This window comes from Neolamprologus multifasciatus, chromosome 16, assembly GCF_963576455.1.
Source record: "Neolamprologus multifasciatus chromosome 16, fNeoMul1.2, whole genome shotgun sequence".
Classification (NCBI taxonomy): Eukaryota; Metazoa; Chordata; class Actinopteri; order Cichliformes; family Cichlidae; genus Neolamprologus; species Neolamprologus multifasciatus.
Window position 1 is genome coordinate 17,281,718 of NC_140454.1, and position 14,615 is coordinate 17,296,332.

At 42.3% G+C, this 14,615-nt stretch overlaps 1 protein-coding gene across 1 annotated transcript in view; it reads right to left on the bottom strand.

Moving 5' to 3' along the window:
- Positions 1-14,615, bottom strand: part of anos1 (anosmin 1) — a 40,503-nt gene that overhangs the window by 12,130 nt on the left and 13,758 nt on the right. The window contains exons 3-6 of the mRNA XM_085135812.1: positions 7,680-7,742; positions 7,163-7,385; positions 1,562-1,746; positions 1,118-1,247 (exon numbers count right to left, since the gene is read on the bottom strand). Of these exons, the coding sequence (XP_084991938.1) occupies positions 1,118-1,247; positions 1,562-1,746; positions 7,163-7,385; positions 7,680-7,742 (601 nt within the window). The remainder of the gene's footprint in view (positions 1-1,117; positions 1,248-1,561; positions 1,747-7,162; positions 7,386-7,679; positions 7,743-14,615) is intronic.

The following is a 14,615-nucleotide window of genomic DNA, read 5'->3' on the forward strand; positions in this document are numbered from 1 at the left end:
ACAGGTCAACACACCAGGAAACACACTAATACGTTTTGTACTTGGTACCATTTCTAGGATTTGGCAGAACATGGCGAGTACTCCACTAGAGAACAGTTTATGCCTTGTATATGTTTCACGATATACATCTAAAGACACTCAGCTCAAGGCCAATGAAGGCATAATAGTAAAACCTGCTGCCTTGCCAACAAACAGTATCTGATATAAATCAGATGCCCTGTAGACACAGTGTTACACTCCCAATCCTGTAATCCCTGAAGAACCACAAAACAACTGTCCGTGACTTTAACAAATGCCATCTGCAATACAACACAGCTATTTAAAATGTCCCAGCAGTAACACGGGATGCCATCAGAGTTCACTAATCTGTGGCAAAGATCTGAAATGTCCCTGGGTTACATCACTTTGTCTGGAAGCAAGACAACACTTGCATTCATTTGAAACCTGCTGTATCCTGACTAATTCAGACTTATTACATTTTATATGACTGTAAAAAGGGGAAAGCCCTGCTTTGAAGATGTAAGTAAAGATCTCATTGCAATACAGAAAATGAATGCTCTGTGCACCCAAGCACTCCTCATTACTCACATTCCACTTGGCATCAGCGTGAATTTCGTTTAGCTCACTGGGTAAACGTGTGGAAACTTTGGACGGGAGACATTTATTTACAATTCAGGTTTAACATAGTATATGAAAGAATTCAGCGGTTTTAAATCCCAAATTTAGTTTTAAATAGACATATTTAAACTGTCTAAAGCTATAATTCAAATTTAATAAATGTGTGTTTGGCTTAACCAGTCATGTTTCAGTCATAATCAATTTGCTGTTGCCTAATGGAGCTGCGGGACTGAAGTGTTTAGGACACACAATACACAAAACCAAAAATGTCTCAGTCGGTAATACAGAAGGCTTGTAAGCTGACATTCAGAGGGAATATTTACCAAATAGACCTGCTTAAAACACTTCCCCGAGGCTTCACCTGTTCCAAGGTCTCAAACATAACAAATGGAGGTAAGGAACCGACACACAAGGCAAGGCCACACACACACACACACACCTACACACACACACACACACACACACACACACACACACATATGCAGATAAACACACAGACCTCTGGAGGAGCGGAAGTGTTTGCTGGGTGCAGTAAAGCCGCGGGTCCCGTGGACATTGACTGCTGCAACTCTGAACTGGTACCATCTGCTAGCTCTGATGTCAGCCAGTTGGATGCGTTCCTCTGCAGTCTGAGGGACAGATGGGGGTGGGGGGAGCAAACCACAGGGGTCAGGGTTTACACAGGGTCACAGCCCCATGTGAGTGTGCTGCCACATCATTCATCTGTGTGTTTCTCATTGCCAAACTATCAAAGACACCGTGAGGAACGTGCGACCGCATGCTGCAGTGCAGAGCAGCAGTTTCGCAGCTGTGGCATGCTGGGACACGTGAAACTGTAAATTCATTCGGATACAAATGTGACGAGAAGGAGTCCTCGCACGACAGACTTCATGCATTTATGGGATTCTCCAGTATTTTATCTGTGTGGTGTATCGGTTTCTACCTGTGCGACTGTCTGCCACTCTGTGGCATCATCCTCACTGGGATGAATACCGTAGTTCCAGCGGCGTTGCACCACATACAGCACAGGCTCCACAGATATGTTGAACTTGGAGGACCAGCGGATCTCCAGCTGACCGGACGGGTGCTCCAAGAACACCAGCTCTTTCCTCGGCTTCAGAGGGACTCCTAAAAGTACAAGAAAGGATGTTGAAACACTGACAAGGATTAATATCGCCACTTGTGTGGAACATTGTTGGAGAAATTATACGTGATATGTCTTGTTTTCCTCTCCTGACTAATGTAGGTTGGAAATATGAATGACTCCCTCTGAATTGGACAGATACAGATTTCAAAATGAGACATGATCTCATCGCAAAAGATTAAATACATGCTGCGGGTCAACAACGTCGTCTTTCTACTGTGGCAGATTGGGAGATTTCCTGTGTTTTAGTAGCTGCGTTTCTTAGTGATGATACACGCAGTTTGCATTTAGGTATGCTCTCTTTCTCTCGCTCGCAGACGCAAAATAATCCAGTACAAGCATCCGCGCACATGCACGCAGCGTTAATTTGCATCACTGAACTTCAGATTCAGCCTTTCAGTCAAAGTCAGTGTGGCCATGTGCAATAAATTAGAGATTTATTAAGTGCGGGACCGGCCAAACATTCTGCCAAGTCAGACTGACTCTCTCAAGTAAATTTATTGCACTGGACACGTAGTGAGTTGTTGATTGAGCGTCGGGCACGGTGATAATGAGATGGAGATTGGAAAAGCAAGTTTGGAACTACAGGAGAAGGCCCAACACGTCCAACAGTTCTCCATAAATCACCTAGCACTTCAGAACATTATGTTGGACCTCTGTCGCTGCCGAACGGCCCACTGCTGCTTCGCATTTATGATCGGCACCTCTCCACGCTCAAGGCTATCATGTCGGTAAACAACATAAGAGTGCGATTTGCATTCAGAGCATCTGATAGGCTTATATGTCTATTCAGCCCCCTTGCAGAGCATGAAAAAGTGACTGATGCGCAAGAATCATGGAAGGAGGACCCCTTGAGTCATATGCATAAGGACTCAGTACTTTGTTTTGTCCCGTTGATAACAGCTTTCTGCATACTAACAGCTGGGGGTCATTGTGCTGTGGTTTCACAGCTCCACAGCAGAGCGTGCGCGAACAAACGTGTCATATTTCCTGCGCAATAATCAACACCAAGGTAACCGCAGCATTCCTCTTCCCCTTCTGTCTTCGCTCATCTTCCCACAAAGTCACACAAGTGCTCGCAAAGCTACACACGAAAATACAAAGACGCACACACGCCGCACGTCTCTTTGACAATACGTAGGAGGACAATTAATGCTTTTCTGTGAGATAACCTTCGTGACAGGTTTGGTCCAAAAATAAATAAATAAATAAATAAAATAAATAGAAAAATCACGCTTCATTCTTTTTCTTCTCCTTGCCACACACTTACTCCAAATCATGATGCAACTGTTGCTGAAGCACGATCAAGGGTATAGCGTTCATTCATGTCTTAATGATGCCAACAATTACACTCCAGGAATATAATTCTCAATACTCACGCACATACTGTCATAATGACTGCTCTAATTACAGGGGGTGAGGAAAACAGTGTAAATACTCCGTGTAGCACAATGATTTACAGTAATGCGAGGGGGGCTTGCGGACTGACTGACTTGTTGTGACAGTGTGACTATGGCTACATTTAATTAAATTCTGACATTCTCTCTTTCTTTTTTTTCGTCTCAGAAATAGAAAGCATGCAAAACGTGCAGGCTTGTGTCGCATGTCGAGCCAATTCTTCCCAGGAATGAGAAAAACTAGAGAGAACAATATGAAAACAAAAGAAGTATAAAAGGAGAGACTGTCTAATAAGCTGGTTATTTCTATTTCTATACACACTGCATATTTTATAAGGCAACGCTGGAGAGCAGTGGATGATGTGTATCTTATTGGTGCAAAAAATAAAAATAAAAAATGGGAGAAGAAGAAGAAAGTTTGTTAAACATCAAAAGCCCAGGGGGTCCAGTGTCTTCAAGACTTAAGTTTTTTCTTTTATTCTTTTTCTTTTTTCTTTTTTTTTGGGGGGGGGGGGGGGGGTGTCTCTCTCAGGGACTTTGACATTAACTGGGGACCCTAACCTGAACACAAACACACACACAAACACACACATCTGAGAGTGATCTCAGTGGGGGGAAACGCTCCATTTCTCCCCGCTTATGTTTGCTAATGGCTTCCAGCATCAAGGCTCATCACGGTGAAGACTACACGCACACTTGCGCACACACAGAAACAATTACACTCTTGAAGGCATGAGCATCTAATTAGACCTTTAACACTGAGGACCGGGACAGGAATTCCATCCAGACTTTCACCAGAATACTTGGTGTAATTCAGTGTAAATGCAACGCTGAAGGCGACCCATCATGAGCTCAGTGTTTGGGCTAAATCAGCAGGAAGGCTGCTCGATATGAAGGTCTCGCCGTGCCGTGAATGGTTTTCATTGACTCGGTCACTGTACAGAAATTCTCAAGGTCACGCCAGCTTTCATCTTTCCCAGATTAGGGTGCTGTACACCTTTTAGTGCATGACATCCACCATGACGTCCCTGAAGATCAAATCAAATATAAATGCTTCCATGTTCTACTGTGTGCACAAGCTCAAACTGACATATCACATGCTCTTGCCATGCAATAGTAAGCGTGCTACACAGTAAACCATGCTTAAAGTGTGATTCAAAGCATGCACTACGGTCTATCAGTGGAGCAGTTCAAAGCTTAATTTAGACTCTCCTACCACCGCTTCATCTCCTGAACTTTGTTATGGCCTCAGGGTGCCAGCAATTGTGTGCTGACAGCGTATATAATGCAGTTCCAGCTCCAATCTTCTGAGTTCAAGGGCCCTGGGTTCTCTCACATAACGACTCAGCACCCCCGGTACATCAAGTCGCCTTGGGCAGCACTATTAAACCATTTTACTGGAGCAAAGATTCTTGGGTACATCTGTGTCTATGAAACCCTCAAGCTTATCCTGCAAATTCAATGCTGAATATCTATTCCCATTTACAGCTGAAATGGCATGAGGGATGTGTGGGTGAAGCACAATGCAAAGAGATGAAATAAAGATTTTCAGGTTCTTACTGCAGTTGTCAAAAACCCTGCAAGATTATCTGTGTTTGCGTCACTGAGATTTAAAATAATGTTTAACAGGGAGGGATTAATTGGTTAAACGGTATTTATGAAAATTATGCAACCTGAAGCAGTTAATCATATTAAAAAACAAGACAGCTGCATTGAACCGGTACCAGATATGAGACTCCACATAACGAACAGGAAAAGTAGAAAAGCAGTGTATGCAAGATTAGGCTGATGAACCGTGTTATGTAATCTAGTCCTTCTTATAAGCCATGCTCAGCAATTATTATAAATAATTAAATAAATAAAGACAGCACTGTGCAAAAGTTTTGAGCCACTTCTCATTTCTTTATATTTTGCTTCCAAGGAGACTTTCTTGCAATACTTCTCCTTGCAAAGTTTTTCTCCATTCCTTGTACCTCACCATATTTACAGTTTGTTTGTGGCTATGAATGATTCCATTATTTAAAAAGGCCCCTAACTCAAGAAAAGAACTAGTGTTGTGTCTTTGTTAGTAACAGACTGTCACAAAAACACTTTTATTCTTCTTTAGTTGAATCTACAAAAATCACAATTTGACAGACACAAAAAGGTGATTCTCCCATCATGGTGTGGAGTGTGTCCTTAAAACAAACAGGACACATGGAGGTGCAAAAAGGCCTAAAAAAATCGATTAATAATAATAATGATAATAACAAACGCTATCTACAGCAGGTGAATAATATCTGAAAGTCTTTAAAAATCGGGACCTGAGAGATGTCAAGAAGCCATTCTTAAGGAAGAGAAACAGGGAGAAGAGGCTGAGGTATGCCAGATTATACAAGAACTGAGCTGGAAACGCCATAAAACCTGTAGCAACAGGTTTTATGGAGTTTTGAATCCAAATTTGAATTTTTTCAAATATGCACCTTCAAGCTTGTTAGAATTAAACAAAATTTGCTTTTGCCTAATATATTCTAATTCCATTCAAGTTTGCAAGTTTCAAAAAATTGTTGAATTTATTTCACATTTTTGTAGCAAAATAGAAAGAAATGAGGGATACCTCGAGCATTCCCATAGTACTGTGTGCCAAGTGACTGACAGTCAGCTAATCTGTGCTTACAACCTGATGTTTAGACACTGTCCCTTAAGGTCTGTCAACCTTGCTGACTATTACCCTGTCAATAATTAAGTATTAAATAAAGAACGATGTTTATTAAATAACAATTTTTAGAGCCTTCTCAATTGTCACAGAGCATTTGAACTCTAAAGGTTTCCCTCTCTCTGTTCATTGATCTCAAATGTTCTGCCGGCAACTAATTAAACCAGTGCTGCACAGCTTTCAAATTCACTGGATTTTACAGAGATATTTATAAAAAAAATGTACACAAGACATTTGGAAAAGAATTAATCAGTTGAAATGAAAAAGAAAAACATTAAGTCTTAGGTGCGACGTTTAATTCAATGTGAGCATGACATGGCTTCAACGAGCAGCTGGAACAAGCTGATACAAAATACCACTTAAAAGGAAACTAAATTGGGGACTTGGATGTCTAGAGTTTAATGTGTGTAGTCAGAACCGCAGTTAATTGCAAGCCTGAAACAAGCAAATAAAGGTGCTGATATATAAGGAAATCACAGACAGAGTTGTTTACAATACACAGTATGCAACCTTTTAATACTTAGGTTCTGACTTATTATAAACTGCTATTAATGCGGCAATTTAGGAATGCGGAAGTTACGATCCTTAAGACTGCCATTTCTGACAAACCTTGTTTATATCTGTGGACAACATTTGTCAGCATTAGGCTGTCAGTTTATTTACGTTCAGGAATGATTTCTCTGATGCAGTCGCTTTGATTGTTGGTGGGAGGTCTAGTTATTCCAGCGATGCTCTACATTTAATCAGGCTTGACTGATTTGGTTTTGTCTGAATGATAACAGCGTCTTTGATTACACTTTACTCTCCCACCAGTGGTGCTTCACATTTAAAGCATGGGAAAACACAGCAGGCTTTAAACGTGAAGCTGTCACTAGAAACGCAGTGCATTTGTCACCTGTATTAGTTACCAAAAATATACCAAGACATGTCTTCTCCTTGGTAAATCTTGTTAAATATTTCGGTAATGGAACAGGAAGCAGTGGCACTTAGAAGCAACACGCTGTGCCGCTCCAGCTTCTCGGAAAGGTAAAAAACTTTTAATGTGGTTGGAAAACTGCTTGCGTCGTGGGCGGGACGAAGCCAGGTCAAACAAAATGACTTGTTTCGAAATGGCTGCTTTTACTGTAAACCGATACCCCGGTTAGAGGTTTAACAAAGCAGCAGCTCAAGGAGTGTTTGCTGTTGTATTCATTAAACAACCGGGGGCTGCCAAATGAACCATATATGACTTCTTAAGGATTTACACGGCGATGTACTGTTGCAGAATACGATAAAATAATGTTTGATTTTATCTGCCTTCAGCATCACCTTTGTAGAGATTCTTTGGCAGCTGGCAGGTGTGGCCACAGCCATTGGAGCAGCACTTTTTGACAGCTGAACACTCTCCATCCTCCTCGCAGCTCTCCACACAGGCAGCTGCGAAGCCGCTGGCCTTCTCCGGGGCAGGGCAGTCACCCTGCTTCACTCCCTCCACAGACTTTAGGAACTCGCAGCTAGTGAGACACTCGTAGTGTTTCTTGGGAAAGAGGGGCTGAGGAAGAAGAGGGAAGGAGAAGGGGAGAAAAAAATATAAGTCAGACTAGTTTTTTAAGGCAGGGCTGTGAGCTAACAGTGATTCTCCTGTTTACATTTCTGCTCATGACTCACTGGAGCGGCGAGTACATTAAACAGCTTAGGCTCACAGAGGGTGTCGTTACAGTGCAAAACCAGTTGCTTCACACCCCTTTTCAAACTTTCCTCTTACTAAATCTTCCCAGTGGGCCTGAAAACCCCCCTCAAAAGCTCAAAATCTGAGGCAACCGCAGCATTTGTGGCAGTGACATACCTCACATAAATCTTGGCACTGGTTTTCCTTCAGGTCCCAGGATTCCTTGCAGGGCTCCAGGCACTGTGAAAAGGAGAAGGGTGTCAGTTCTTCAAAGAACCAGCCACATCAAAGTGTTAGTGCTGTGGAGATGGTGCCTACTTGTGGTGGGCTGACAGGCACCTCGCTTAGGCACTTCCCCTAGCACCTTTGCAGCAACCAAACACACCACTTTTTGCTACAGATAATGGCCGAACTGTCAAAGGGCACAAACAGTCCTCTACAAAAGCAGATATGGGAGAAAGTTTTTCTGTCAGGTGCAGGCTGTCTCTTAAAAACTCTGCTCTTGCTTGGGTTTTGCTTGGTGTAGGCCTTGACAGATTCTCTCTTCACGCCTTAACACTAGTAGCCTCCCATGCTGTCTACGCCTCCTTCTCGTCCTGCCACTTCCCCAGCACATGTCTGGGCTTGATACACTTTGGCACTGGCACTAAGCTCCCTACTTTTTACCATGCCTAACAGAGAGCATTTAATAAATGATACACTTGGTTTAATGTTCCTGGGATTCCCTTTTTTAACACGCGGAACAAATTTACTGAATGCTCAAAATAGGCGAGGGATAAAAGATAAACTTCAGCGTAAAGTGTAGCTCTAAGTCGTTTTGCCAAACATAATTCGGGATGATAACGTTTAAAATTAAAGTTCAGGATTCCAGTCAATACTCCTTTTTTCTTTTATACGCAGCTGCTCACCCCGAACTAATCAAATTCAATAAAGGTGAATGTAATATAACAAAAGGTCCATGCGTGTCCGATAGAATCAGGCAGATCCCGCTGCAGAAAAAGGAATGTGTTCGGATTGGGTTTGAGAAAAGCTAGGGTCTTATGTGCTCTTGCTCCTGGCCGCTGAGAACTGGTGTGAAAAAGAAGAGCGAGCTCAGTCAAACCGCTGCCAGGCTGCTTCTGTACTGCACTGGGAGCAGCCCAAACCGCACCAACGACCTGCCAAAGCCACTCATTCAACCCTGTTTAATTTAGACTCCTTCACCAGCTACAGTGCAGCTAAAGTAGGCACAACAGTACATTTTCAACGCTTTCTCCTACATTCATCATCTAGGACAGTTCAACATGCCGGCAAGTAATAGAGGCAAATATAACATGGATACCTGCCATTAGCAAAAGTCCACTTTCTGTTAGAAAAGGAGACCCCTGGATACAGATTATGAGAAGAACACAAAGAATAAGGCACACAGAATGATTAAATCAGGGCACCTACTGTAGTGACTGCATTAAACACTGGAGCTGAGGTAAGAATTTTTTCATCTCAGGCTGGGAGCCAGAGTTTTAGTTATTACTCTTTAATTCACTCATTAGCCGGCTCTGTCATTATTATGCCATTGCCAAAGAACAGTTTATTTGCTTTTTATGGAGTGTGGTGGACGGGCGCATGATGAAACATAAACCTTGCTTCTGGAGGAGCAAGCTGCAATCAGGACCGTGCGCACGTCTGCCAGCACTCTGCTTCTCTGCCGGGTCTCTCCTTTACCCAACCCTGTCTCAAGCAGCTGACAACCTCTGTGTGGACAGTGTGTTGAGTGCTAAACAGGCCATTTCCCGGGGGAGGAGAAGGCTGGGAGGGAAGGTATTTTCTTAATTACTTCATAGCAATATAGATATCACTCCAGCAATATAAAATATAAAGTGCCAAGAGGAAAAAATTGGACACCCTGTCGGGTTATGACAGCAGAGAGCTCCAAGAGAAACTAATGTGGTTTCTACAGAGCTGATCAGGTGAAACCGCTGTAACACCTCGGAGACTTAAGATGACATACGAGCTTAGCTGCGCTGTCCAAGTCATGCCTCATTCTATGCCGTTTTAAAATCATCTGCTATTCATAATATGGTGACCTTATATCATTAATTCTGTTCTCAATTGTGTCCTGCGGGAGCAGAGGCTGTGGCGCAGCAGCAGCAAACCTCAGCATCCCAGGCTCATATACGAGCCCCACGCTGCACCAATGAGGTGTTGAGGCAATAACTGTGTGCTTCACCGGTGTCTAAAGGATATTCTGCCAGTAGACGCACATGTTAAAGCCCCCAAAATCTCTTCTACAAATCACTGAACATACATACATAAGCCTGGGGATCAAGCTCATTTTACTCACTGAACGATCTTGTGTGCATGGCCAGAATGCATTCCAATGACTTTTCTTGAGGATGGAACCCTCTCTGGTTCACCACAATCACAACTGCACTGAGTGAAAATAGCATCATCGTTACCCCGAGATGCTCAGAGCAGCATGCCAAGCAGCATGAATTAACACAGCACATTGCGTACCATGGATATTGCAACACAGATCAGAATGCTGGCTGTGGGTTTAGTGTTGTCTCACCCTCAGTCTTTTTTCTTTCCTTTTTTTTTTTTTGAAATGTAACTCTTCGGGGCAAAAGTTCTTAACTAGCAAAAAGCTGCACAGTTCTATCGGGAACTTGTTTTTGCTGTACAAGTGGCTGCATCATAAGCGACACAAAGATAAGCATCTGTGTTGAGGCAGAGCTCCCTGCAGGTGTGCTGAAAACTGACAGTCTGTCAGCATTTCTCCACAGCCACACCTCCCAACTTGACATTTAAGGAGGGAAGATGAGGACCGACGACAGATGTCTTGCCAAAGCAAATAGGATGCCTGGATATAATTACAAAGGTGCGCTCATCAATCAAAGACCTGATTCCTATTTACACAGTTTGGTGCTCAATCTAAACCATGTTACTGATGCTGCCAGACTAATCCTTTGGATGGGCCAAGACTTATTTTCTATAAACTCTTGTGTAATTTCTTAAGGGTGTGCCACCTCCACCCCATCCCAGGCTGGTACACACACACTCACCTTATTGAAACAGTTCTTCTGTTTTTCTACATTCGACTAACAAGCACCAGACCCCCAGTTAAAAGCCCAGAAGGAGACACAATTGCTTTTAGGGTTGCTTCAGAAAGGGTGTCCAGTGTAAAAGTCTGCCAAATCAATCCTCTAGAGCTACTGGCTATGGTGACCTTTTGTGAATAAGAAAAATGAAAGTAGCCTCATTTTTAAATGCATTGATTTTTAAAAATGTTGTTCTGCTGACCTTTAGTCAATGGGAATTCTTAAAATAAATATTAAATACAGCAAACAAAAAATCCCAACTCAACTAACAAATGGAAATGTCTGGGGCTGGAAAATGACGCCAATGTTAACAAAAAAAAAAAAAAGTAATCAGTTGCAGCTTCCAGGTTAGAAATGCAAACTTGGATGCAGGAATAAACATGTTTACCGCCTGATACAAAAAAATGATGTGGTCTTACTTCCCCCTGTGTGAAAACTGTATTGGATCCTGAAAAGTATGCATTATTAGGTGCAAAGACACTTTTTGCTAAACTAAAACCGTGCAAACTGCACACTCATTGGTCAGTGACTTGTGATTCAAACATTCCCTTCATTTTGAAAAATAATATGACTAAAACTTACAAAATAAATTACATTTTCTATTCAGTATGACCCCAAAATGAGTAACTAAGCCAATAAATTTAGCAGGAAAGCACGTACAGAAGTAAAGGCAGAAAGCCATATTTCTATAGACTTCTATAGGATTGAGAGTCTTTATGCAACCATTGCTATCGCCATCTGGTGGCCTTCTGATAGAATGCTTTATGGCTTTAATTTTATATCCTGGAAGCCAAGTCCATGTGTAATGCTTCAAAACACTAGGTCACGTTAGTGGGGGGGTCATCCAACACATTTTTTTCTATTTGTATGTTACTCACCCCTCATTAGCTGCTAACTATGTCTTTGAGATGCACTTGTACAGACTCCAAACACCAAAGTGGTGCCAAGCAAATATTAAAATCGGGGACATCATAAATGAGTGGGTGCCATCACAGTGGTTTGTAGGGACAGTCTATCTATATCTAGAAGTTGTGTAAAAGTTCCTATATGAATAGCACCACGGTATGATCTTACGGTGAGTATCAGTGGATCCTCTGGAGATTTGAAGTACTCAAACATTTACATTTCTTGAACCACCAGCAACTAATGTTTAACTTCCGAAACATAAACTGGAAAAACTACACCACTGAACTAGAGTGGAGAACATAATTGACCGGGGCGTAGTGTATGTGCTGGTTCTGGGTGCCAGCATCGGGGCTCCCTCGAGCAAATTTCTCAGGCTGGCATCGGAGCTACCATCTGTTTTAGTATCACAAGAAATGCATGTAATTACTCTATGGAATGTTAACATATTTCAGGACAAATTTCACCCCCCAAAAAACACAAATGCTTTCCTTTTCTCAGAGATGTAAACAAGGGCATGGGGTTGTTTCTATGGACTTGAGCTGTTAGCCTTAACAAAAGCATTTGGGCGGCTGATTTCCCCTTTGTGCTCTTATCTTCCTGGCCAATGGTGACACATTCTGCATGGTTAAGTAGGAACATCCAGAGCGCTCTTTCACTCCCCATTTCACGCTGTAATAAAACGCAGCAGTTGTTACTCTGGGGGACCCTGAAAGGCATTCTGTGGGGCCGATGAGAGAGTCGGGCTGAATGGCAGCCAATGCCACAGCCCATCTTCACTTTTTCATGCCTGAGACGAGGCTGGGAGGGGGGTGACACAGGGACTGAGAAGGGAAGGGAGATAGAGCGAGGGAGGGGGGTCTGCCGTGCATGGAACTGCCTTTCTTAGTCATCGTATGGTTATCTCCACCCATTGTAAAATGCTTACTGCCCCAAGTGAGTGACTGGAATAACATAAACTATGAGAAGTGCATACAGAAAATGTCACACAAGTGTATTATTTTAGTTAATGAAGCATGAACTGCTACCAGTCAAGGTAGCCCCAGGCTTAACAATACACAGTGTACACAAAACAGGAGCCATAATTCAAACTGATGCGGATGACATTTTCCCATATTGCTCGAACATATTTGTACAGTCGCGTGGAGCTGTGTGAGACAGCTATGACTGATTCTGTCATTTTGTAAATGAAAATTCAGCAGACACAAATTTATGTGGGTACCTGTGCTTTCCCTCCAATCAACCTGCTATAACACGGGTCCCTGTAGATTTTTTTCCCACCGCTATCCCAAAAGCTTAGAGATGACATCTGGGAGATGAAGGTATTGATCCAGGCACTGATGGTGAGTGTCATAGCTTGAGTGCTGCCAACAAATATTTACAAGGTGCCTTTGCTGCTCCTTGGGGTGAAGCCACAGCTTCTTTTTTTTTACCTGCTCTGGTTGACTCAGATATGGTGGAATCTTTGTTGTTGATCACACACACATTGTAAATCTCACCTCCAATCTCATTGAGTTATGGCTATTTTTTGCTGCCCTGGGGCTTTTCACACTCCCAATGACTGTACTCAATTATTCCAGCAGTTCCCTGCTCATATCTATCGACCCATCCCGGAGTAAGTTGCTGGGTTTGCTCTCTCCTCTAGTGAAGCAGGCACGTACTCCATCTCTTCACTCACTCTATTTCACTTTTATTCAGCTGTCACCCCCCCCCTCCCCCCCAAACTTGCTCAGATTCTCCTAAATTGTTATATCTCCTCTTAATTCTCTATCTCAGCTTTTCATTCTCTCCCTCTCACTCTAAGGGCCAGGTAAGACCTGATAAATTCAAAAACTCATTTTTGGCCATCCATCTGAACTAAGCCACAATGTTCACGTCAATGTTTTCCAAAAATCTCTCCAAAGTAGAAACATGAGAAAACATGCAACTCGCACTGCAGTGTTGACAAAGAATTAGCTTTTTTTTTTTATTATGTAAGATATCTTATGCAAACATGGCCACTGAACTTTTACTTGCCTCCAGCTTTTGTCTGGGTTCATCTTTGTGTGTTTTCCAAGCCGTGTTTGTAACCAAGCACAGTGTAACTGACACTTTTTGTGCCAGCTCTAAGGCAACTGCACCGATACGAAAAAAAAAAAAAAAAGTCATTAAACAAATGTCAATCAAGAGACAAAAAGAGCAGACCTCAAGTGACATTGTGCAGCTTGGATCACATTTTTACTTTTTATACAATCTTGGTATAAGGCTGAAAATTCTTCTCTAGATCTAGAAAAACAATTTTAATCGAGTTGGAGGAAGGGCGAAGCTGAGTGGCAGCCTCCAGGGCTAAAAAATACAGACAACATAAAAGTGCTGAAGCCTGCAGTTCTTCAAACTGCCACTTGAAGCTGGCTTCAAAAGTGAGTCAATCCTCACCGACTCCCATTTTAACATGATCAGCTTTAAAGGAGAAATAAAAAGCATTAGAGCCTGGTACAACAATAACAACAACAAAATAATCTCCGTTGCAGATTTCCACCTACATAACTATGTGATTCTTTTCATCCATTTAAATATATTTCCAAGTCTCACATTTAAGGAAGTGGCCACTCTGAGTGACAGCTCTGTGTTGACACAGATAGTTACAGACGTTAGCTCTCTGCTAGGTTTCACCTGAGCTAAGGTCCCAGTCACACAGGCCTAAAGACTGGTCAGCAACCAACCTGAAACTAGCACTCACTAGGGAAATGTTTATTCCCAGACTGGTTGGCAACTGGTTGCCAGAGGCTGCTGGCACTGACTGGGTGTAAAGAGGTTTAACATTTAACTTTAGCAACTGAAGTTTGACGTAAGTTACTGAACTAGACTGTGTTTGTGGTGTTAAAATATTTCTGCGTAGTTAACTGTATTATGGTGATCTAGTCCAAACCTTCTAAACCAAAAAGATTTTTAGTTTGCTCAAAATTACAAAGTAGTGCTTCTAAATGTTCACACGTGGGCTGCTGAAGCTAACAAACCTCTTTCCAAAAAGAAAAATCTTAACATATAAATATTTTCAAATTTCTCTACATGACAGCAAGCATGACTTGGCATACTCTGTCTGAGCATCACTATTTCTCACAGTAAAGCCATAATACCGACCATTACTCTTAAG